Source organism: Hippichthys cyanospilos, chromosome 5, assembly GCF_059441005.1.
Source record: "Hippichthys cyanospilos isolate Australia breed blue-spotted pipefish chromosome 5, RoL_Hcya_1.0, whole genome shotgun sequence".
Taxonomy (NCBI): domain Eukaryota; kingdom Metazoa; phylum Chordata; class Actinopteri; order Syngnathiformes; family Syngnathidae; genus Hippichthys; species Hippichthys cyanospilos.
Window position 1 is genome coordinate 12,160,978 of NC_142373.1, and position 23,359 is coordinate 12,184,336.

The window sequence follows — 23,359 nt, forward strand, 5'->3', positions numbered from 1 at the left end:
AAGGTTGACCTTACTACAAAATATAACATTAGCTGCCACTGACGACTCTAGAATTCAAATATTAATTTTAACTGTGTGGGGCCTGGCCATTTAAAAAGCAAATGCTCAAAATGCATTCATGAAAAAAAATAAACATTGTCTAGTGTGAAAATGTTAAAATTTGAGAAAACAATATTCGAGAAATTAAACATTGTTTAAACCACTACAAATGTATTTATATGAACTACACTATGTAAACAAAATGCTGACATTACAAATGATTACATTGTTTTCGTGTTTTTTTTTTGTTTGTTTTTTTGGAGGGGGGGGGGTGTGTTCATGTGTGTGTCCTTATGCAATCTCCTGAGGAAATGGAAGCAGAAGTAAACTCTACCCGGCTTTAAATGGAAATTGACTATTTTCACACCATGTCAAATATAATCCTATGAGTATTGTCATTCTAATAATTTCATAAAAATGTCCTTTTAAAAAAAAAAAAAATCAGCTTAAACAAATGTTTTGTTTTTCTCCTAACATACATGTGAGTCAGGCCGGAATTTGTCCATCACGCAGTTGCGGCGGTTCCATGACGCCTGATGATGTCATCACAGTCTACTTAAAAGCCCGACTGGACCCGGACCCTCAGTCAGGCAGGTGCGGAACGGTCGCCATGGTGCCTTGAAAGCCGTCCAGTGTTCCATCACGCCGGATACTTACCGAAACCGCGCCCATGTCGGCCATCTTGGTGGCGATGATACTGACCTTAGCGTTAGCTCATGGACGAAGATTCCCACTTCCTCCGTTGCCTGTGAAAGGTAAGCCACCAAAATGACAATTTTTTTTTCTTTTAAAAATAAAAAACTGTTACAGTTTGTGTGTTAAAAAACAATGTGAATTTAATATTATGAATAAAGATCACATGGAGTCTTCCTAATTTTATGGAGCTGCTTTTTGTCAGACGGCTGCTTGGTGGTGGCCCCCGAGTTGGAGCTCTTCCATCTGGAGAACGAGGCAGTCGCCGTGTCTTTTCCCGCCTTACGGAGGGCACTGACGGTACGCAAAATCAAGCCGCCTGAAAGCGCCGTCCAGATCTCCGGAGGCAACCACACCCACAACGGCGCAGAGGGCCGCGTCCGACGTTTGGGTCCGGACCTGTGGCTGCTTCCGGCTCGGCCCTCCGACTCGGGCGAGTACACCTGCACCTTCAGGTGAGAAATTTTTTTTCCAAGCATAAGCCAAAAAAGGAAAATACTCATTGTTTAAACCATACTAAATGTCACAGATTTTTGTTTGTCAACTACGTTTTACATACAATAAAAAAAAATGTGAAAGATACATCTAAAAGTTATCACATTTCAAGCTCTATTCATTAAAAAAAATGCTGAATAAAATACTCTGTGAAAAACTGACAAATAATTATTTACAATATTGTAATTCAATTTAAAACTTTTAAAAACATCATGCCGGCCTGCGACCCTATAGTGAGGATAAGCGGCTAGAGACGAGGGATTTTTGGAACACTACAGAATGTCACAAATGCGAAAAATTGGAATAAAAAAACTCTAATGACTAAAAAATAGACTAAAAACTACTACTACTAATAATAATACTAATGCTTGTTATTTTTGTTGCTGTTCCCGCGGTGTCAAAGGAACGCAACGTACTGCATCCGAGGCAGCGTGACGCTGCGGGTGTACGCCGCATTGGCAGCGGACGTCGACAAATTGTCGTACGATTACAACGCCACGCTGGGAGAAAACGTCACGCTCAAATGTCCGGTGAAGCGTCACCTGTCCCACACGCACGTCCGGTGGGCCAAGGTGAGAGAAACAGCACCCTCTAGCGACGCTACTCACCATTACGCGTGTACAGGTCCGACACTTGATGTTGATTATTTTTTGTGTGCAAAAAAATATTAATAGTTCAATTCTTTCATTTTGATAACAGATCTGTGATACAAAAGAAGGCACTTTCTGATGATTATTTATTTTTGTGGACCATTACAAATGAAATTTGAAGGCTTCTGAAGTTTCATAAATGAGACACTGATGGCATATTTGAAGTCTTTTTGAAAACGTGTTTCACAGGCGGTAGGTACATCACTGAAAAAAACGTTACAGTATCTACTTAAGTACCTAAGTGATTACCTTAGTATTTTTAGTACCATATTGATTACATTAGTACTAAAAGACAAAACGAAATCAATTACTTTTTGCTGGACTGAAAAGACGTAAAAACACGTCTTTGGGATTGAACGAGTAAAATATAAAAAGCGCATACTACAAGTTAGTTCCTTGTATTTGTTTATGTTTAATAAAAGATGTCAAACTTCCCTCGGCAGGATGACAAAACAGGCGTCGGTCTCCAGACCCCTAGGTGGCGCTCCTTGCAGAAAGATGCGGGAAAACTGCGGATCCCGGCGGTGCGGCATTCCGACGCCGGTTTGTACACGTGCCGACTGGGCGTGCTGGTGGAGCGCGTTGAGTTCCCGCTGTCTCGCACTTTCCGACTCCTCGTCAAAGGTGCTCGCTCGGTCCACCCGCCACAAAATAAATCGAATCCAGTCAAAACCGGGTTTCTAATGCCGTGTTTTGTAAATCTCCCAGAAGCCGAATTTGTGGCGGCGCTAACACCGCCGATGATCATCTCGCCGTTGAACGGAAGCGTTGGAGAGGCCTCGCATGGTGAGTCGCAAAATTTGTTCGGAAGCAAATCCGCGATAGGTCAAGATAACGTTTAAAAAAAAAAAAAATCTTAACCAAAATATTTGAGTTTTAAAATGGAATTTTTATTTTGAATTGAATTTAAATTAAATGAATTTTCAGTCCAGCGAATTATGAGTTTTCGGTTACGTTGAATTTTTTGTTTTTCATTGAAATCATTTTGAGTTCTGAAATTTAGGGTGTTATTTAATTTTATATTTTGGGATTTTTTATTTTGAATAATTAAAATGTAGTGCATTTTTGAGCGTTGAAATTTGAATTAAATTGAATTTGGGTTTAACATTTTGAATTTGGGAGTTGAATTTTGGATTGTGTTGGGTTTTTCTCATACCTGACTTGAATTTAGAGTTTTTGCATTTTTATTGGATTGCCATTTTGAAATTTTGAGTTCTGAAATCGGTGTTTTGGGGGGAAGAGTTGTTGATATTTTAGAACTGAGTTTAATTTTAAAGAAGTGAGTTTATGAGTGTTTGAAAAGGAATCAAATTCAACTTTTGACATTTGGAATTTGAGTTTTGAAAATAAATTTTTGAGTTTCCAAGCTGAATTTTAAAATTTGGAGTTCTAAATTATTTCAGGTCGGATTCGGAATTTTGATATTTTGATTTGAATAAAATTTTGACTTTCCTTTCTGTCCTGCATTCAGCTTTTTTTTTAAATTGAATTCAGATTTGGAGTTAAGAGGTTGAAATATTCCCATATTTACACATATTGAATTGAATGTTTGAGGTTCGGGACTGGAGGTCACGTGCACAGTGAAAACGGCGTGCCAGTCGAGTCCCTGGACCGATGTGCGGTGGTGGGTGGACGGCGTCCAGGTGGACGCGTCCCGTCTGAAGGGACGACTTCTGCAGTCCGCGAGGAGGTAGCACTGTTTCTTCACCTCACGCTTTTATTTTGAAATGAACTTTTTGTTACAAAATGACTGCCTCGGTTTGTGCAGGGAAATCCACGCGGCGTCCGTTTGCTGGGTGGAGGTGAGCCTGGTCGTCGTGGCGATGACGCAGGAAGAGGAAGGGGTGGAGCTAACTTGCGTGGCGCAAAACCAGGATGGGAGACAGGAAGTGACGGTCACGCTCCATGTGGAGGGTGAGTCAATAGTAGTTTTTGAAGACAGGCTAAGGCGTGTCGCTTAAAGTTCCACGCTTCCTTTAGATTTTCAAATTAAAGTTTGAAACGAGAGTCGTTTTTACACAAAGTGAAATAACAAGTTTTGTGCTCCCAAAACAGATTCGAGCATGACGTGGCTCGTGGTGGGCTGTGTGTCTACTTCCTGTTTCCTGATGGTGCTCTCCATCTTCCTCTACGTTTTGATCGTCAAGCCCAAACTGAAGAAGAATATGGAGAAGAAAAATAGTGACTACTTTCTGGCGCGCCAGGACAGCGTCTTTTAGCGGACGCTGCATTGCCTCCTTTGGCCAACAGATGGCAGCAGAAATGCAAGACTGGATCGTGAGTCAATTTACCAGTTGGCGCGCACGTTTTCAGAAGATTTCATCTAACTTCGAATGTTTTCAAGCTAAATAAACATGTACCCCAACAGATGTAATGCCCGATTTTTATTTGTTCCATAGAGTACATTGAAGGCGTTGAAAGGAAACATTTAAAAACAGAAATACTGGAATACAAAGATGTGGGGGAAAAAATGGAAGCAAAAACATTGAGAAAGAAAATTAGAAAAATGATACAAACTAAAATGTGCATGCATTAAATCAGCAGAAAAAGACTATAAGAATCATTTTAAATAATGCATAAAAATATATAAACCACATAAACATTTTTAAAACATTTGGACCCTGAACCTAACATTTTTAATGACATGAAATGAACAAAAAAAAAAACACAAAATCAGCAAACTACTTTAAATCAACAAAACTAAAACTGTATCTGCATTTTTTAAAGGTTTTCCGGACGTGAATGTCAGATTTTCAAGTAAGAACCTAAAAACACATAAAATCCCTACCTTAAAAAAGAACCCCGGGCAGAAAACAGGCAACCATAATATCAGCAATATTAAAAAAAAAAGGCAAACAGATTTTAAAAGCTATATAAAATCCCTATATCATATATCAACGTGAAAAGAGCAAATAAAAGCTGTTAAAAATACATACATTGGGGGAATTTATGTAAAAGACCCCCCTCGTGAAAAATTATGAAATCAGCAAAACCCAACGAACACAAATCATTCACTGAAAATAGCAGTACAGTGCAGTCCCCGCCAGAGGGCGCCACAACAAGCCACCCCATAAAGTGAAGCACCTCTGTGGAATCTCCACACATGCCAGGGCCCGTTTGCTTGTGAGAGTGCGCCTCCCAGAAGCGATTGCTCAACTCACGAGAAATTGCAACATGTGTCCTTACTCAGACGGCGAGGCGGCTAACGACGGAGAGGGCGCACGTCGATTCCTCCACTACCAGATGAATGACATGAGGAGGCTGTCATGTGACCAGAGGAGGCTGACCACCACCAAACTACCACACGGGTGAGCTTTAGCCGTCTCTAATGCTCAGATTTCTGGGTGGCCTTGATGTCACACAGGAAGTTTAATGCTTAACGCACAGCGCCAGGGGTTAAACGTGTTCACGTTATTTTTTTCAGATATAATTCAAGTTTTCAGTGACGGTTTATCAAACAGGACGTGTCAGGGTTCTGCTGTGGGATTTCAACATAAGAATCCTCATTCACTGTCAGCGCACTATTTCGCCTGGAAAGTCCACACACCCACGGGGTGTCCCCCAGGAAGTTATTTGTGTGTCTTTTAAAAATAGAAGGCTGGCAAATACATTTTGTCAAACGTTTTTTGCGTTGTAAAATTACACTAGAAAATTTATTTGGAGGGGGGGGGGGGGTAAAATAAGAAGTCTATTCACGCTAGCATGTTGTGGTATTTCAAAGTAAAAGCAAGCCCAACTCGTTGTCGCTTGTGATTTTTTTCCGGTACGGACGTGCTCGCGCAGCTATCTTCGCTTTTATTGCCGTAAGACCTGGTCGGAAGCATGAAAAACAGGCGAGGCGTCGTCATGAAAGTCATTAAGATTAATGACACTAATTGCTGTTGAAGCAACTGAGTCATGTTTGACTTTTGTGGACAAAGTGATGACACAGCTTTCACCCTTTTTCAAGTCTAAGAAATTTTACAATTACTTTATTTATTGATAAATTAAAGATATTTACACGGAGGGGAAATTTACATTCATTGAATTATTTTATATGTATTTTATATTTCATATTTACAAAGGGAATCTTGTGGTCTTCACAATTCCTCCTTGGCTATGGCGCCAGTTCTCAGCTGAAGAAGGCGCTTTGCAAACAGGGGCATGCAACCTATTTCGGAGCCCGGCAATGAAATAGGGATGCAAAATGAACAATTTTCAATATTGCAAATTAAACTGGCTTGATAAACTGTCCGTCATTTTTCATCAGTGAAAATGAACAGTGCGGTGATTATTGTCTTACGTTGGTGAAAATAATTTCATCTCCAATACATTGGCAACCACTGAGCTAACTGCCCAGTTAGCATTCTTACAGTTTGTTAGTTAGTTAGAATACTACACGATTTCGCTCATTCATTTTTTTGTTAGGATCGTATTTGGTTAGGTATTCCGTAATTTAGATCGATAGATAGCCAGCTCGTTTACTTAGGTCGTCTTTTAAATAGTTTTTTAGTTAGTTATTTTGTACATTTTTTATTTATTTAGTTTGCAACCTTACCAAATGGCGACGGATAGTAAATTGGAAAACTAACAATCTACCTCGAAAATCCACAAGTAGTAATCCAACTCACACTTGAAAAATGAACAAAACGAGCTAACTAGCTTGCTAATATACAAACAAACTAATAACAATGAACAAACACAATTAAGTCAGTTGATGAACTGCGTGTTATATTTATTGTCTGACTAACCACAATGAGCAGGTAAGCTAACAAAATTAGCAAGTGGTAAACAAACTAAACATCTAAATCCTCATATTCTAACTCACTAATGAAAAAACAAAACAGCCTAACATACCGTCAAATTAACATCATAACTCAACGAACAAACGGGCTCCTAAGGCATACACATAATTTAGGACTATTCTACATTTTTATGCACAACAAAAACAGGTAAACCAACTAACTCCAAAATGATAACTCTAAATATCACAGCTAGCCAAATAGTGAACCAACTACAAAACTACCAAAATGACTAACTAAAAGTACAGTTGTATTTAATGTTTTTTCCAACACTTTCTCACACACTGCTGCTAATCTGGCCTGCATCCCAGCGGTTACACGGTAGCCTTGCGTAATATTTTTTTTGTGTTTGTTTCATTAAATCGCGAGTCTGAAGCTTCCCTGGCGATTGCTCATGTGGGAGGCGCGGGAGCAGGAAGGCACACGTTGTTCCACGCTCCGCCGCTTTTTCCAATGTCGTTCTGTCAATCCTTCGCCAATGTACGCCGTGCGTGTCTTTCAGTCATGTGTGTCCATGTGGGGACCCTCCTGCTGCTGTTGGTGGTGCCAAGTGTCTGCGGGACTCATGCGGCTGACGGTGAGTGGCGCAACGGGGGGGTTGACTACCGCTTGGTGCCTCACACCGACCGGACGCTGGGAAAGTCCTGCATGGGTCAAAAGTGAACCGCGTGTTTACTTTCTTTCGTGTCGTAATGTCCTGGAAAAGTAAGAGAAAAACCATCGATTTTGAACCAGATACACGTCAGTCAAAAAGGTCGGAGAAAATGTGGTCATTTGAGACAAGTGTGGAAAAAATAGTTTTGCATTCTTGGGAATGTGGTCATATCCACTTGGATCAAATGCCAATAATTTGGCTGGGAATGTCTCACGGGGCTGCATGCTCACTGCATAACTGACTGACTAAGGACTGGAGAAATTAACCAAGCGTCAAGTGTTGAGAAAATGAACTCACTTGCAATGAAACAAACGTGTTTGCTGCAAATTCTGATGTGTCAGGGTCATTTTCACCAACACAAAAACTGACTACACACTGATAACACATATTTTTATGATTTTTTTGGATGCCTTTTTATCAATAAATCTCACAATCAGAGGAAAATCTTGTGTGTTGCTCTCTCAGCAAGATACAATTGTTTGCAAGATCAGCCTTTCTTATCTTGAATGAAGTTTTCAAAAGATAGGTCCGTGCAAGCTCTTCCATCCCCACATAATGACCACATTTGCATGTCTGATGCTCCCCCAACAAGATAAAGTGAGTGTGCAACTTCTCTTTTGATAATTTACATAACACAATTAGCCGTTCACAGGTGATTTAGGGTGTTAGCTAAAATCTTTGGTGGCAATCGGCACCCGGTGGTCTTTATAGGTCGTAGAGCCAAATGCTGTTAACTAACTAATTGACAGACAATCCAACAAACAAAATGATTTACCAAGCTAATAACCAAGCAACTAACTAACTCGGCGTCAACAATCTCACTAACAAACTTAGAAGCTAGCTCACTTGCATACTAACTTGCTGCCAACCACAAAAAACACACACAAATGAACTAACTAAATAATTGTACACACCAAGGAGAAAACCAAATAAAAAAAACTAACTACTTAGAAGAAAACTATCTAAGAAATTAACTGCTTAATGATAGTCAAAATGCTCACTGTGGGCATTTGTTTTTTTGTCAGACGACTGCAAGGACTACAAGGTCCAGTTTGAGCGGGTGTTCTCTGTGCCGGGCGAGGTGGCCATGATCAACTGCACGCTGGCGTCTCCGGACGTCTTCAACTTGTCGGCGGCGTCCTACGAGGTGGACTGGTACCACACGGAGACGGAACGACGGCTCGGCAACGTCAGCGGTCGCGTCCTGGTCCGAGGGACGACCCTGTGGTTACTCGACGTGACCACGGAGCACGACGGACATTACCGGTGTGTCCTCAGGTAACGCCTCGTCAACCAAGCGGTTCCGTCAAAGCGAATAAACAAACTTGAATGAAGTTAAAATGAACAAACTATGTTTCAGAGTTGTCAATAAGAGAGACAAAGAACACAAGCTGAGTCAATCAACTTGTCTTTTATAAAAGCATTTCAAATAGAATAACTATATTTTCTATTACGGTGTATACCATTACTTATTTCCTGGGTACTGTTTCCTGCCCAGCGTAAGCCCCGCCCTCTCGCTGCCCACCGCTCACTGATTGGGTCGGCTCCCTCTTCCAGGACGAGCGCTCCGGCCTGCTACAAGCAGTCCACCAGATTGGTGGTGGAGCGACCGCTGCGGGGCGAGTGTGGGCGGCCGCGCAAAGCATCTCAGGTCCTCACCGTGGGCGTGACCGACACGCTGTCCTGTCCAATCAGAGATGTCCTCAACACGCTTCGCAGCTACGGCGTCAGCGCCTCCGTCACGTGGTACAGAGTGAGTCACGGATTTTTAGTTGTTGCCCTGGAAACCTCGACATATTTTTGCAAACTGCGAGCGTCGGTCATCCACATGACAAAGTGGTGTCCTCCTGATTTTTGTCCAGGACTGCGACGTGATCGAGGACGGCTTTGATGGACACGTGTACCGCAACCAAGCACGGCTGAAAATTCAAGACGTGGACGCCCGTAACAACCGCTTGTACACGTGCGCCCTTAACTTCACCCTGGACGGCGTCACCGTGTCCATGTCGGAGACCATCCAAGCCTGGGTGCAAGGTGGGCAACATGGACACTCTTTTTTGCTCTTTTAAACTTCCGAACTACATTCGCACTGGTTTTATTCAGACGCTCCAGAAGGGAATTTGCGTTTCATCATGTTTTAAATAGCTTAACAAAACAAAGCAATTTTTCGGCCCGTTTTTTGCAAAAGAGGCACTATAAAGCAATTCAGATATGAATTCCTTTATGTTCCAATTAATTTACTCTTAATCTGAAAAGAAAATAACGTGTTGCTGTCAAGGCATTACATAGCACTAAATTAAATCTCACATACCCCATGAAGTGTTTTCATGTGTCCCCAGTATTATTTGTACTCCATTTGACGTTGCTTTGTGTGCCAATTAATTTGCTCTTCATTTGAAAAGAAAATGTACTGTACTTGTCACAGTATTAAAAAGCACAAAATTTGATTTGTTTCTGTTTGGAAAATGCCTGTGTAAATCTTGCATGCCCCTGCACCTCCTGGGTTAGGCGTACTCCTATTTTCATTTTTTTTAATGTTCCAATTAATTCTCTCGATGTGAAAAGAAGACATGAAACTGCACTAAATTAGATTTATTGATACTTTTAGATACCCTGTAATAAGCTCACACACACCAAAAATAGGCCTTCATGTATCCTTCGGGTTACGTTAGGCATATCCCCGTGATAAGTTACTTCATGTTCCAACTAATTTTATTTTAATTTGAAAAAAAAAAAGTCCAGTTCTTGTCATGGCACAAAATGAAAATGATTCAGTATTTTTGGAGCTTGTAACAAATATTGCTAACGTTTATTGCTATGTTGCAGAGGATTACTGCTTCACGCCTGAAGTCCTGATGCCATCCAACGATATTGTCAAAGCAGCCAAAGGTATGAGGTCAAATATAAAAAGTGTCAAACTGATGGTGGCTGCTAACGTGGCTAAGTGTTTGTTTCCAGGGTCTCGTTTGACGCGAAAGTGTCAGGTGTTTGTGCCGTGCATTGGCACCGTTCCAGACGACCCGATGGTGGACCTTTTTTGGTTGGACGACGTCCACTTTATATCCGCCAACAAATCGGAAAGGATTTTCGTCTCAGAACCACGGTACTGACATTTTTTTTTCTTCTATATTTTTTTAGTGTTGTGTAGGGTACCAAAAGAGTGCCCTAAAATGTTTAGGGCATTTTATGACATATGTTATGACTTGTATTATATCCATGGTTCTGTATTTTTGGAGTTTGGCAAAAGTGATGAGTAACACTCTCTCTCACTTCCCATGTTCTAGCATTTGGCGTGCGAGTGTCCCCCGAAAAGGTGTTTGGATGGAGAGCGTGCTGACCATTTCCTTCCTGGAGGAGGACGATTTCCTGGTCAACTACACATGCCGAGCGTACAGCGCGCGGGGCTTTCCTCAAGCTCACTTTGCCGTGCTACCTCTAGGTAAATTCTCTAACTGCAGCCATCATGTTCCGATGCCTTGACTTCCCGCGTGTTACAGAGACGGACGCCCTGGTGGCCATCGGCTGTGCGCTCTGTGGCGTGGCGACGCTCGTGGCGATCGCCGTGGTGATATACTTCCGGTTCAAGATTGATGTGGTGCTGTTCTTACGCAGCTCCTTTCCAGTCTTTTACGCCAATGAGGGTAATAACAAAATGTAGCCGTGATGCTAACCCTACCACATTAAGCGATATCATAATAGTAACGCAGCTAATGCAGTCCGAATTGGAAATCATTCACGTGCTAAGGGATATTTTTAATGCTAGCTTGCTCAATGATGTGGCTAATATCAGCATTTTTTTAATGAAAAAAATCACCAATGCTAAGTGGTGCGGCTAGCACCAGTGTGTTATGTGACATACAGTAACACTATCACATTCGGATGCAGAAATGTGACTAATACCAGCTAGCACATCAAGTAATGCAGCTAATACTAACAAACGCATCAATGTGGCGAACACTAGTGCAGTAAATGGTGTGGTTAATGTTTTAGTACCAAGAAATACTAAATAATAGTACTAAATAATGTAGCCAACATTAGTGCCCTAAGTTATGTTCTGAACATATCACGCTAAGTAATGTTGCTAATGCGAGGACATGAGGTAACGCTACAAACACTAGCATGTTAAGGTATGGTGCTAATAATAGCAAGCTAATCAATGTGACTACTAACACTAGTGTGCTCAGTGATGCGGTTAACATTTGCCCACTAGGTGATGCTGTTAAAGCTTGAGCGCTAGGTGATGCAGATAACACTACCATGCTAAAGTTTTCAGCATTCGCACGCAACATGATTAACGCTAGCATGTTAAGTGATGCTGCTAATACTAGCAAGATAATTATAGTGGCTAACACTGGTGTACTAAGTGATGTTAAACAATCTTTAGCGTGAAAATTGAAAACTTCATTAGAAGTTTTCAACATTAGCATGCTAGGTTGTGATGCTAGTATTAGGATATGAAGGAACGCTATTAATGCTAGCATGTTAAGTGACGGCTAACACTAATGCACCAAGTGAAAGCACAAAGGCTAGGATGCTAAGTAACGTGACTAACACAAATGTGTTGCCTGATATACATCGGCAGCTAACACAAGCAAGCTAAATGATATAATTACAGTAAATGCAGATAAAATCAGAGTGATAAATGTGAATAACCCACCAAGTTGTTAGTCTGAGTTTAAACATTTGTTTTGTTTATCATTGTCATCAGAAAACGACGGTAAGCTGTTTGACGCTTATGTGACGTCCTACTTCCCGCTCAGCTGCCAGCTGGATGTTAGCCACGGAGTGCTAACATTTACACTAGACATTCTGCCGCAAGTTTTGGAAAAAGCTTGTGGCTATAAACTCTTCATAGCTGGACGAGACTGCCTGCCGGGACAAGGTATTTCCCGTTAGTACAAACGTGGGAGAAATTTGTTTGTCAGTGAAGCAGCTAGTACATTGCTAGTTTATTAAGTCATTAAAAACCTGCATTTCTGCTGGTAGTTACTTATTAAGTCAGTTAGCAAGTTTGTGGCTGAACCATTTCATAAAATTCTTAAGTCGTCCCTTGGTTTAGTTAGTGAGTTAGTCTTTTTGTACATCTGTGTTTGAAAATGTCATTTCAAGGCTTACATAGTTGATTTGTGCCTCAACCATTTTGTAAATGTGTATTGGTTAATTCATAAAAAAACAAAACTCTTTTCTAGGTTTAGTTAGTTAGTTGGTTCATAACTGAAAAATCTTGCGAATAAAAAACGTATTTATAAAGTTAGTTAGTGACATAGTTAGTCAGTTCGCTAGTCTTGTGCATTTGTGTTTGATTATAATTCATTAAAAATGACAAGGCTTACTTAGTTGATTTCTGACTGAACTGTTTTATAAATGTGTATTGCTTAATTCATAAAAGATTTTTTTCTTGGTTTCGTTAGTTAACTAGTTAGTTAGATAGCTAGTTAGTTAGTTTTTGAGTGAACTAGCTTGTAAATATAAAAAAAATACTTGATTTATAGGGTTAGTTAGTTAGTTAGCTAGTTAGTTAGCCTTTTTGTACATTTGTGTTTGATTCATTAAAACATTCATTTTCAAGGCTTATTTAGTTGATTTGCGACGGAAGCGTTTTGTAAATGTGTATTGTTAACTTATAAAACTTATTTTCTTGGTTTAGTTAGTTTATGGGTGAACCATCTGGTAAATAAAGAAAAAATGTCATTTTTTTTAACAGTTTGTTAGTTATTGACTTTGTACACGGCAGTCAGTTAAGCCTTCTTCCTGTTCTGTGTTAACGGTGTCTCCGTCGCCCCCTGCAGCCATGGTGGACTCCGTGCACGAAAACATGCTGGCCAGCCGCAGACTCCTCCTGCTCTACGGCGCCCCGTCCTTCGCCCGCACGCGCGGCTACCACGACTACGACAACGCTCACAACAACAACCTGGGCGAGGAGCTCCGTTTGGACCCGCAACGTCAACACGAGTGCACGCTGGCCATGCATCGAGCCCTCATAGAGGGAACCCTCAAGGTCAGCTCGGCAACCACTTAGCTTGAATCCATGACTGGGTCCTTGAGTTAGTACCTTGGTCAATGACTGAGTGAGTTCCTTGAAGTGAATTTCCCGGCCGAAGTATAATGTGTACGATCCGAACAAGAAGTATGAGTTCATGAGTGATTGAGTCACTTAGTTAAGTGAACGATTTTGTTTGAAGTGCCTGCAGTCAATGAGTGAGTGGTGTTAGTTAACAAGTGAGTGGGTAAATGAGTGAGTGAAATAAATAATGATCGGGGCAATGAGTGAAGGTTGTAGTTGGTTGTTGAGTATGAGTGAGTGAGCGAGTTGTTATAGATTGAGTCAACGTGAATGAGTGAGACTAAGTGACTGGGAGTTAGTCTTAGATTGAGTGAAAGTGAATAAGAGTGAGTGAGTGAGTGAGTGAGTGAGTGAGTGAGTGAGTGAGTGAGTGAGTGAGTGAGTGAGAGACCAAGTTAGAATGAGTGAGTGAGTGAGTGAGTGAGTGAGTGAGTGAGTGAGTGAGTGAGTGAGTGAGTGAGTGAGTGAAAGGGAATAAGACAGTGAGTGAGTGTTTTGATTGGTTATAGATTGAGTGATATTGAATAAGAGACTAAGTGAGTGAGTGAGTGAGTGAGTGAGTGAGTGAGTGAGTGAGTGAGTGAGTGAGTGAGTGAGTGAGTGAGTGAAAGGGAATAAGACAGTGAGTGTTTTGATTGGTTATAGATTGAGTGATATTGAATAAGACTGAGCGAGTGAGTGAGTGAGTGAGTGAGTGAGTGAGTGAGTGAGTGAGTGAGTGACTAAGTTAGAGTGAGTTAGTCATAGACTGAGTGAAAGTGAATAAGACAGTGAGTGAGTTGATTAGTTTGAGCCAAAGTCAACGTGAGTGAGTGAGTTGATTGTTGCAAAGTTGATATGAGTGAGCGAGTGAATAAATGTGTGTAAGAGTAAGTTAATTAGTTTGTGACAGAGTGAAAGACTGAGTAAGTTAGTCAAAGGTTGTTTGTGTGGAGGGCTTGAAGTATTTGCTGTTTTTTTGCAGGTGGTGCTAGTGGAGCTGGAGGAGGTAAGCGCGGCCCAGCTGGCGCTCTTCCCGGAGTCGTTACGTCACCTGCGGAGGAAACAGGGCGCAGTGTGCTGGTGGAAAAACCGCGACCGCAACCGCCTGAAGAGCTGGATCGCCTGCACCGGGAAGTCCGGAACCGGCCCCCGGGACAGAGAGGAAGCGCACTCGCAATCCTGCCTGTCTCCTTCCTCCAGATTCTGGAAAGAGATCCGCTATCACATGCCCGTAAGCGGCAAAAGGACAGCCCCCCCAGAAAGGACTACTTTCTTGAAGGTGTAGCCGCTCACCAAAAAAAAACCAAACAAAAAACTCCAGAATGATGGATGGCTAGTGGGAGGTTCCTCTCGGTTAGCCCGTTAGCTCGTTAGCCTCGGACTGGAGCGCAACCAGAAGATGTCTGCAGAACCATAGTGCCCTCTAGTGGGGACTTAATTCATTGTTGTGGGGTGTACTCTATAAAATAAAAGGCGAAGCAAAAACCCTCATTCTTTAAAGATGTGTCATTTTATTTTAATTGTCATACAGTTTTGGAAAATTGCATTTTTGAATGTTATTTTCAATGTAGTTTAAAGGCTTGGGTGCAGGTGATGTCATTTTCAGTGGACAGAAAGTATTTGTAAGAATTTGTTTTTTTGTTTTTTTAGGTATTAATTGGAAACCAGGGTGGAGCTACATGGTGGCCAAGAGTGGACAGGGCCATTTTCAGCACAAAAGGAACATTTGAATAGGTGTGATTTTTCTGCCATTTTCTATGCATGCTGTAGTTCTAGACAGATTATCATTTTAATAAGATTTTTAAACCATTTCTTGTTGATGAAAGTCTTAACGTAGTTTTAAAAAAGCTATACGTTAAAAAAATATTTTTAATAGATGTCATATTTTTTTAAAGATTTTCTGACCTTGTTTTTTTTTCGCCTTTTCGTTTATGTGCTCAGTGGCCACATGTTTGCGTTATCCTTCTAAGAGTAAATGAAGAAGGGAAAAGTGCCTTTTATAAAGAAGAAAATATTCCTTTAAATTTAAATTATCTTGCGGGTAGTTTGCATGCGAAACCAAAATGAGGTTTGGTGGCCTATTTTATTTATTTTTTTTTGGTGTGTGTTTTCTCTTCTTTGTTTACCGAGAGTGGAAGGTGGTTGAAGGAAAAACCCAAAGTGTCATCATGTGAAAACAGGATGTGCAGGTGAAAAGGTTACCACGACGCCTCATGCTTCTGAAGACCTCATTTGTGTAGTTGATTTTTTTTCCCAAGAACAGCGGACGAAAACGCAAAGGCAGCGATATTTCGTCATAAGTACTGTGGCTCATTTTTAATCGATTTTTTTGCATCCGCTGGGATTTTGAATGCAAGCGCGTGTTGTGTCCTGAAACTTGTTGCCTCGACTTTTCTCACTTCCCTCACTGATTGTTTTTCTTCAAGTTGCTGGAATGGTGCGGCTGTGCGTTTTTGCCGGACTTCTCGCCGCGACCAGCGTGCTCGGTGAGTCTCATTCTGTCTTCCGTATTTTCCCTTTTATGAATCGTTTGGGAAAATTATTTGCCCTATTAACCAAAAGAACAGATTTCGAATGTTAATGACCTGCTCAACGTTTAAATCAGCAAGACATTTAATTGTTTTTTTCTAAGGCTGTCATGTTTAAAAAGTTTGTTTTTTTTTTTGACATTAAAGTGCATTTTATAAAATATTAAAAAAATAAATAAAACTCCGTCCCATTTGCTTCCTGTGGCAGCTGAATGTCGCAAAGCCAGAAAAAGATGAACACTTGCGTAGTTTCGCTTTAAAAAGTTGCTCAATGGCTAACTGGTAAAACAACGTAAAAAAAAAATGCTCAGAAACTGTTGCAAGCTTATTAGAAAATAGTTTTTGAAAAACAAAATTACAAAATTGAAAAACATTGAAAACACGTTTTACAAGAGCAAAATATCATTTTACACACGTGATAACTCATCTATTAGGTTTGAAACAAATCAGAAATATGCTGTTTGTTTGTTTGTTTCATTTGTTTCAGTTTATTCATTTGTTATAATGATTGAAAAACAGGTTTCACATTTTCTCATTTTTTATGTATGCTGTTAAATAGGTTTACCGTTTTTTCATTTTCCAATCTTCTAATTTTGATTTCTATTTAATTTTTTCTTCATATTTATTTTTTTTCATATTTCCCAATTTTAAAGATGGTGTTTCACATTTGAAAATTATTATATTTTTAATTTTTCAATTTTTCTCAATTCAGAACATTTTGTAATTGTTCATTCACATTTGTTTTGTTTTTTGCTTTTTACATTTTTACTATTTGTTCTCATTTCCGCGAAATAGCTTTTTTTCTACATTTACTTTTACATTTCATTACTATAATCAGGTTTTGTATATGTGTGATTTTTCTGAAAGTAGTTAAAAAAATAAATTAACATTTTCGATTTTTTCTCCTTGTTCCTCGATTTTAAAAATATATTGAAAAAAAACTGTTGTTTACTTCCCCTTCATATTGTCTACATTGACTTTTTTTTAATTTAGATTTTTGTTTTTGAGGGCGTTCTTTTGCTTATTATTTTTCTTTGACCAATCCTTCTTTGTCACTACAAAACTAAATCATGTATGTCAGTTTTCAATGTTTATTTTTCAACCTTATACAACTTTGACCATTTTTGGGTCATTTTTTTCCCACATCACTCTCGCAGTACTTTAGCCAACTTGTTAAACTTGTGTGATAACCTGTTAAACTTTGACATGTTATGACCATCTGGGCGAAATTTCAGCTCCCTTGTGTCTTTGTTCAATGCTTTTCCTTTGATATGAAATGCCTTCGATGTAAAGAATTAAGGATTGGACAAAATAACACACAAGGTCATAAATTGCTTGTCCTACGTCTGTGGTTCCTTTGCAGGCCACAAGGGGTCGCCAGAAATTTACCACGTGAGCGCGGGCCACCTTCTACTGCTCAAGTGTCCAGTTGTGGGAGAAAACGCTAACGTCACGTGGAGCCGAGAGGGTGAATCATTGGGGGCAACGCCGTCTCTGCCCGTCGGCGTGGAAGTCAGGAAGGGCTTTCTGCACTTCCTGCCCGTGCAGGAGTCTCATAACGGCACCTACAGCTGCGAGAGCACGTAAGGAATCGCACATAGCGTCCCGTTAGCAGATGGAGTCTTCGGTTGAGCGTTTGCATGTTTTGAAGGGTGCAAAGCAGAACGGTCAAGATTGACTTGGTTGTGTTGGTGTCCACTGGAGTTTGTCCCCCTGCGGCGGAAGTGAGGAGCATCCCCCTGGGGGTCACCCAGAGCCTCCCTTGCAAGCTGGAGCACGTCCTACAACGGAACGACACCGGGAACGTACGATGGCTGAAGGTACGCTGCCTCGCCAGGCTCAAAAGGGCACGACTCGTTTTGGACCCGTATGTCTTCGGGCGCGACTTTGTGAGACTTTTTTACGCCAGGCGGGTCACGCCTACCGGTTTTTATGTCGCTCAGGAAATATAGCTGTGTCGCTACACTGGATGGCGTGCGTGCGTGCAGGGCTGTCACCCGGTGGAGCGAGAGGGCGCGGTGATCCGAGCGCAGGACGGCGGCCTTAGGCTGAGCAAGGCCGAGCAGGAGGACGCCGGCATCTACACCTGCCTGGCGGACGTCAGCCTCGACGGCAGAACGTACACGTCGGCGCGTAGTGTCCGGTTGGACATCAACGGCGGTGGGCGGCAATCGGGTGCCCCGATTCAATCACTGCTACAAGTACAGAAATCTTCTTTTCGATTTGTTTGGGTTCAGCGTGGGAACAAAGGATCCTTAGCGAGCCCGAAGTGGTCCAGCCTCTGGATCAAGTGCTCGCCGTGGACATGGGTGAGTGCAAAAATGACACACATGCGCGTGTGACAAGAATTTCCGATGCTCCAGTTGACCAATTTTGCTCTATGTAATCAGTTGTCTTGGTTGAGTAGTGTGTCATTCACTAACTCACTAACTAAGGTCAACGGGACTAATAATCTGACCAATAATACAGTATTTAACTCATATGTGACCAATGACAAAAAACACAATGCCATACTAACTAACTGACTAAGTAACTAACTAAGTAACTAACTAACTAACTAACTAACTAACTAACTAACTAACAAGGTTCAACAAGATTCACGGTGTTACCAAGCTAAGTCATAAACAAAGTAACAAAAAGATGACATTTTACATAGCTAACCAAAAAATAAATTAAATGAGGGTAATCAATGCTAACTAACTAACTAACTAACTATGATTAATATAGCATAGCTAATAAACTTACTTTTAAAATGCAACTAACTAAGTAGGGTTAGGGTTAGGGTACTAAGTAAAAATGCTAACTATGGTCAATATTTTATCTATAGCTAATGAATTGACACTGAAGGACTAACGGCGATCAATAACACAAACAGCAGAACAGCTACTGTATTAGCTCGCTCGTTGATTTGGTGTCAGGTGCGCGCGTGGAGCTGAAGTGCGCGGCCTTCGTGGGCTACAGTCAAGATGAGGAGACGCGGATGTTCTGGGTGGTCAACGGAAGTTTCGCCGACGACGACCCCGAGCTCAATGAGTCTTTCCGCTTGTGAGCTTATCGCTCTTCGCTCTTCAATCCGCACGCGGAAAGCAAAACGCCCGCATTTGTCCCCTTCTCCCGCAGCACGCCGAACCAGGGCCGCGTGTTCGGCGAGTCCACCTTGACGATTTTGCGAGTTCTTCCGCGTTTCCTCAACGTGTCCATTCGCTGTCGGATCCACAGCCTTCTACTGGTGAAAGACTGCCTCGTGGTGCATCTCACAGAAGGTGGTAGTCTATTTGCGAGGCGTACGCCACGCCTCCAAATATGTCTTCATTTCTGCCTCTGTCCCGCTCTAGCCGATCACAGCTGGTTCTACACCGGCGTGGCGATGGGCGCGGCCTCCACGATTCTTCTTCTTCTTCTGCTCTTCCTGTTGATCTTCTTCAAGGTGGACATAGTGTTGGCCTACAGGAAGCTGCGCGGATATTTTCTCACTCCACAAGGTTACATTCACGGTCAAATGTTACTTCCGTATGCTGTATAGTCATTAATCGCTTATGCGCAAGTGACACAAATACAATATAGTTAGTTAGTTAGTTAGTTAGTTAGTTAGTTAGTTAGTTAGTTGTAATGGCTAACTATAAGACTTTATAGCTAATGACTGATATTTGATACTCGAGATATCTAAACAAAGTAGTTAGCTACCGTAATTAGCTAATTTAGTTAATGAGTTACTAACTACCAATTGTATTGACATGACTTGGCTGCTAGTTATTCAAGTGATTGGTTAAATACTATTGTAGATTAGCATCAGCGAGCTAGTAAGTTAGCAATTAACTAGCTAATTAAGAGAACTATCTTACTATGTTGTATTAACATTAATTGGGTATTGATGTTATTTGTTATACAGCATTAAAGATTATAGTAGCTAACTAACTAACTAACTAACTAAATAAATAACTAACTACTATACCTACTATAATCTACACTATTGTAGATTGTAGCTTACTTGAATAACTGATACCAAAGGGATTACAGTACCATAGCTGGCTAATTTAATGAAATAAAAAATAAGCTAATTTAAAATACTTAGCCACTAATTATTTGAAATACAGCATGAATAGGAACATCATTCATAGAAGATAATACATAATTATATCATAGTACCGGAAACTCAGCTAAGTGGGCAAGGAAGTAAGATGAGCACATTGGCATCTCCTGCGTGTGCAGTTGCGGACCGGGTCCAGTACGACGCCATGGTGAGCGTGCTGGCCGCCGCGGGCTCTGAGGGCAGCTCAAGCCTGGCGTCTGACTTCGCCATGCAGACGCTGCCCGGCCGGCTGGAGGAGCGACATGGCTATCGCCTCTTCATCGCGGGCCGGGACGACAGCCCAGGAGAAGGTAGCCAAGCTAACAAACTGAATAATTAGCATACTTTTAAACATCAGTCAGTAATTGTAACTGGATTTCTAGCAACCTAAGTAATAAGCAACTAACTACTAACAAAGTCATTGCTAACTGCCTGACTGAGAAATTCCAAAGGAGCCAGCGAGATAATGAATCATTTACAGTCGATAGTGACTGAAATTGACAACTGTCGATAATACTGATGTCAGTTAATATTATGTAGCTAACGAACTATCAAAACAAAGTCAGTCATTCTAACTGGCTAGCCAGTGAAGGCTATGGGACAAACCAGCAAATTAACTAGCGGCGGTTAGCACTACTGACGGACTTACTAACCAACAAACTTCTTTTGAAATGTGCCGGACATGGTCAGCGACACACGACGCCACGGCGGCCGTCGTGCAACGGTGCCGCCGGCTGATCATCATTGTGGAGTCTGCAAAAAACACACAGGACCAGGAGGAAGGGAAGGAGGAAAAGGAAAAGGAGGCAGCAAAAGAAGGCCGGCCCTTTATCCTCGAGGACCGGCAGCTGAGCTACGAGCAGAGGCTGGGCCTGCATGATGCGCTGACGCGCAACACACCCGCAGTCATCCTGCTGGAAATAGGTGACTATCTAACTAAATAACCGACTAATAGTTTGAATAACTTATACATTGCTGCTAGCGAAATTGTTAACTCGACTAGAAGCTGCCTAAGCGTCAATGGCTGCGTTAATAAATAACTTTATAGCTAAAAGGTCTACTCGTGAATTAGCTAGCTAACGATTCATCTGTCCTACTATTCATAATGTATTTTTTATTCTTATTTTTTCATCACAAGGCGGTGATTTGCACGTCCTGTTTTGTTGTTCTCCTCCCAGATGGTTCGCCAGATTACGGGCGCCTGCCGCTGTCTGTGGCCTACATCAAGAGGAGGCACGGAGCGCTTACGTGGAAACAAAACAACCACAACAGACTTTTCTGGAAAAAACTCAGGTTCCTTATGCCGGCCGTGCCAGCGAGCAGACAATCAAGGCCCCATCAGGAGCTAGACATTTTGTGAATGGAATGACGAATGGTAGATTTTCAAGTACGTTTATTGAGTGAAAGCACCAGTCTCAGTACAGGCAATGCTACAATGCAATGCTAGCCAAGTTAGCTCAAATGTTCATCTCAACATATTGTAGCCCACATACATTGTCTTAGGTAAGCTTGTACTATATATATATAGCCTATTTAGACTTAATTTTAGCAAGTTATTTATCTGAGCAAAGCTAAGGTAAGTTAGCATTGGCGCTCATTTGTCTGAAGCTAGCAGTTCAGTGTTTAGCTTAGCCAAGCTAGCTAAAGCCTAGTGATAATTAGTATTATATCCAGTAATATTTCCTTTTTTCCACCCTGGACATCTCTTTAAACAACATTTTTTCCTTTTTTTTCTTTTTGCTTCGGTGTTGTGTAAGTCCAACCAACAAAGTACAGTGTGATCGTCGTTTACTGACTTCCTTTTAAACATCATTTTCCAATTAGATATCGGCGTTTCACTCAAAATTCGCAGCTACGTTTGAGTCACCACCGATTTGCGCACAGGCATCAGTCCCTAGTGAGCCAACAACAGATACATTTCCCGTGCTCGTTTGAATGAGCCAGTTAGTTGGAATGTCCTGGTAGCGCTTACAGTATGAGGCCATTACATGAGAAATTTGATGTATTCATAGTTTATCTTTCGCTGGCTTCTCAAATGCTGACACAGAGGAGCAATTATTTCATTGCAACAAAACAATTCCTCCGTGGAAATTTTGGTGTACGGTAGAGCTGTACCATTCTATTGATATCAAGTAAATAATGGTGCCAGCATCTCTGATACTGGTACAAAGTACACATGGTGTTTTAAAACATTTGTCCCAAAGTTCTTAACCATTCCACAATATTATTGAAGCTCTGTAATTAGAATTAATTAAACAAAGAAATATGGAAAGGCAGACATGGAGATGGAAATTAAAGCAAGACTACACTCTGCTAACCCTGAAACTAGAATTAGAAATATGTAAATAGCAATAAACTGTACTCAAAACAGTATCAAATAATTCCAAAAAATGATTGTCGCGACAACATGGCAAGTGTGCTGCGTGAAAGATGCATGGCGGGCCGCAAATGGCCCCCGGGCCGTAGTTTGGATACCACAGTTCGAAACCGTAGGAATTAGAATGAAACTTTTTTCGGAGGGAAAAAAAAATTGTGAACTCAGACTTTTTATGTTTTACGTTCCATTCCATTTCCCAAAAATGGTTTTAGTTCTTTGATTCCACAGTGAAAGAGACCCACCCATTGCATGGAAGCAATTAAAACGTTTTTTCTATTCAATACCATTAAAATGCTGTCAATAGGAAATGAATACTGAATATATATAATATATATAATAATATATAATATAATATATTAATATAATACATAATATATAATATATATAATAATATATAATATAATCGAAACTACATTATAGCCATCTGACCGCTTGGACTATTCGTGCTCGTGAGTGTGTGTGTGTGTGTGTGTGTGTGTGTGTGTGTGTGTGTGTGTGAGTGAGAGAGAGAGAGCGAGAGAGAGAGAGAGAGAGAGAGAGAGAGAGAGAGAGAGAGAGAGAGAGGATGGAAGATATGGAATGGATGGAAGCTATAAAAGGTCATTTCGAAGAAGAACTGTGCCACTTGTATGAACGTTCTTCAAAGGTAAGAAACATTTGGATTAAAAAAACAACTTTTTTTTATGAAAACTGAACTTTTTTTCCAATCGTTTATTTATACAGTATTTGATTTCATCATACAATATTACCGCAGTTTAAATAAAATAGTTTAAGCAATTTGCAGTGGTTTTAATCACAAAACTCGAGTTGTGAAATGCATTATTTATTATTATTATTATTTATATATATATTATTATTATATATTATTTATATTTTTTTTTTTTGAAGAAAACTGAAATTGGGATTTTTTTTTGTTTCATGTTTTTAAACAGTTTTCACTATTCTTAAATTTGTCCTTTCAACATCAAACAAATTTGTCCAGTTCTGTTTTTGTGTTTCCTTTGTCATTTTCATTATCTTATTTAA

The 23,359-nt window shown here is 40.7% G+C and overlaps 3 protein-coding genes and 1 long non-coding RNA gene across 9 annotated transcripts; 3 read left to right on the forward strand and 1 right to left on the reverse strand.

Moving 5' to 3' along the window:
* The first annotated feature begins 369 nt into the window (after nucleotides 1-369).
* Nucleotides 370-5,129, forward strand: LOC148423552 (interleukin-1 receptor type 2). Of its 2 annotated transcripts, XR_015865719.1 has the most exons (9): nucleotides 370-794; nucleotides 938-1,187; nucleotides 1,631-1,799; nucleotides 2,321-2,501; nucleotides 2,586-2,663; nucleotides 3,432-3,567; nucleotides 3,646-3,791; nucleotides 3,933-4,154; nucleotides 5,068-5,129. XR_015865719.1 is itself a non-coding variant. In XM_088415712.1 (8 exons), exons 1-8 carry the CDS (start codon nucleotides 710-712, stop codon nucleotides 4,094-4,096), a joined length of 1,209 nt encoding a protein of 402 aa, XP_088271838.1. In that variant the 5' UTR covers nucleotides 370-709; the 3' UTR covers nucleotides 4,097-4,246. The 2 variants fall into 2 exon arrangements, 1 of the variants encoding a protein (XP_088271838.1); XM_088415712.1 differs by lacking the exon at nucleotides 5,068-5,129 and having other exon boundaries at nucleotides 3,933-4,246.
* LOC148423553 (interleukin-1 receptor type 1) lies at nucleotides 5,068-14,850 on the forward strand. Of its 3 annotated transcripts, XM_088415710.1 has the most exons (12): nucleotides 5,068-5,185; nucleotides 7,161-7,235; nucleotides 8,339-8,591; nucleotides 8,871-9,066; nucleotides 9,176-9,347; nucleotides 10,140-10,202; nucleotides 10,272-10,416; nucleotides 10,598-10,752; nucleotides 10,811-10,954; nucleotides 12,022-12,195; nucleotides 13,103-13,311; nucleotides 14,342-14,850. In XM_088415710.1, the coding sequence occupies exons 2-12, from the start codon at nucleotides 7,163-7,165 to the stop codon at nucleotides 14,642-14,644; spliced, it is 1,887 nt and encodes a 628-aa protein (XP_088271836.1). In that variant the 5' UTR covers nucleotides 5,068-5,185; nucleotides 7,161-7,162; the 3' UTR covers nucleotides 14,645-14,850. The 3 variants fall into 3 exon arrangements, with proteins under 3 accessions (XP_088271836.1, XP_088271837.1, XP_088271835.1); XM_088415711.1 differs by lacking the exon at nucleotides 5,068-5,185 and having other exon boundaries at nucleotides 6,927-7,235; nucleotides 13,103-13,381; nucleotides 14,342-14,483; XM_088415709.1 differs by lacking the exon at nucleotides 5,068-5,185 and having other exon boundaries at nucleotides 6,930-7,235.
* Nucleotides 6,612-14,770, reverse strand: LOC148423554 (uncharacterized). Its single transcript, XR_015865720.1, has 3 exons — nucleotides 14,653-14,770; nucleotides 14,411-14,562; nucleotides 6,612-7,302 (listed from the first exon to the last, which is right to left on the reverse strand). It is a non-coding gene; the product is annotated as an uncharacterized LOC148423554 (long non-coding RNA).
* A 142-nt stretch (nucleotides 14,851-14,992) lies between the features above and the next one.
* On the forward strand, nucleotides 14,993-23,110 carry LOC148423555 (interleukin-1 receptor type 1-like). 3 transcript variants are annotated; one of them, XM_088415869.1, is made up of 13 exons: nucleotides 14,993-15,093; nucleotides 15,786-15,845; nucleotides 17,251-17,470; nucleotides 17,539-17,707; nucleotides 17,876-18,047; nucleotides 18,125-18,196; nucleotides 18,806-18,932; nucleotides 19,008-19,150; nucleotides 19,223-19,369; nucleotides 20,097-20,125; nucleotides 20,192-20,267; nucleotides 20,647-20,880; nucleotides 21,135-23,110. In XM_088415869.1, exons 2-13 carry the CDS (start codon nucleotides 15,794-15,796, stop codon nucleotides 21,314-21,316), a joined length of 1,623 nt encoding a protein of 540 aa, XP_088271995.1. In that variant the 5' UTR covers nucleotides 14,993-15,093; nucleotides 15,786-15,793; the 3' UTR covers nucleotides 21,317-23,110. The 3 variants fall into 3 exon arrangements, with proteins under 3 accessions (XP_088271995.1, XP_088271993.1, XP_088271994.1); XM_088415867.1 differs by having other exon boundaries at nucleotides 20,097-20,267; XM_088415868.1 differs by lacking the exon at nucleotides 14,993-15,093 and adding an exon at nucleotides 15,586-15,659 and having other exon boundaries at nucleotides 20,097-20,267.
* The last annotated feature ends 249 nt before the right edge of the window (nucleotides 23,111-23,359 follow it).

What these genes read in the sequence shown, in the direction of transcription:
- LOC148423553 (XM_088415709.1), top strand. Translation starts at nt 7,112, where the DNA reads ATGTCGTTCTGTCAATCCTTCGCCAATGTACGCCGTGCGTGTCTTTCA. An exon ending in CGGGACTCATGCGGCTGACG is followed by an intron (nt 7,236 to 8,338) that starts GTGAGTGGCGCA and finishes TTTTTTTGTCAG; the next exon opens with ACGACTGCAAGGACTACAAG. An exon ending in TCATAGAGGGAACCCTCAAG is followed by an intron (nt 13,312 to 14,341) that starts GTCAGCTCGGCA and finishes GTTTTTTTGCAG; the next exon opens with GTGGTGCTAGTGGAGCTGGA.
- LOC148423555 (XM_088415867.1), top strand. Translation starts at nt 15,794, where the DNA reads ATGGTGCGGCTGTGCGTTTTTGCCGGACTTCTCGCCGCGACCAGCGTG. An exon ending in CGTGGTGCATCTCACAGAAG is followed by an intron (nt 19,151 to 19,222) that starts GTGGTAGTCTAT and finishes GTCCCGCTCTAG; the next exon opens with CCGATCACAGCTGGTTCTAC. An exon ending in GGACGACAGCCCAGGAGAAG is followed by an intron (nt 20,268 to 20,646) that starts GTAGCCAAGCTA and finishes GGACATGGTCAG; the next exon opens with CGACACACGACGCCACGGCG.
- LOC148423552 (XM_088415712.1), top strand. Translation starts at nt 710, where the DNA reads ATGTCGGCCATCTTGGTGGCGATGATACTGACCTTAGCGTTAGCTCAT. An exon ending in CGTTGGAGAGGCCTCGCATG is followed by an intron (nt 2,664 to 3,431) that starts GTGAGTCGCAAA and finishes TGAATGTTTGAG; the next exon opens with GTTCGGGACTGGAGGTCACG. An exon ending in CTTCTGCAGTCCGCGAGGAG is followed by an intron (nt 3,568 to 3,645) that starts GTAGCACTGTTT and finishes CGGTTTGTGCAG; the next exon opens with GGAAATCCACGCGGCGTCCG.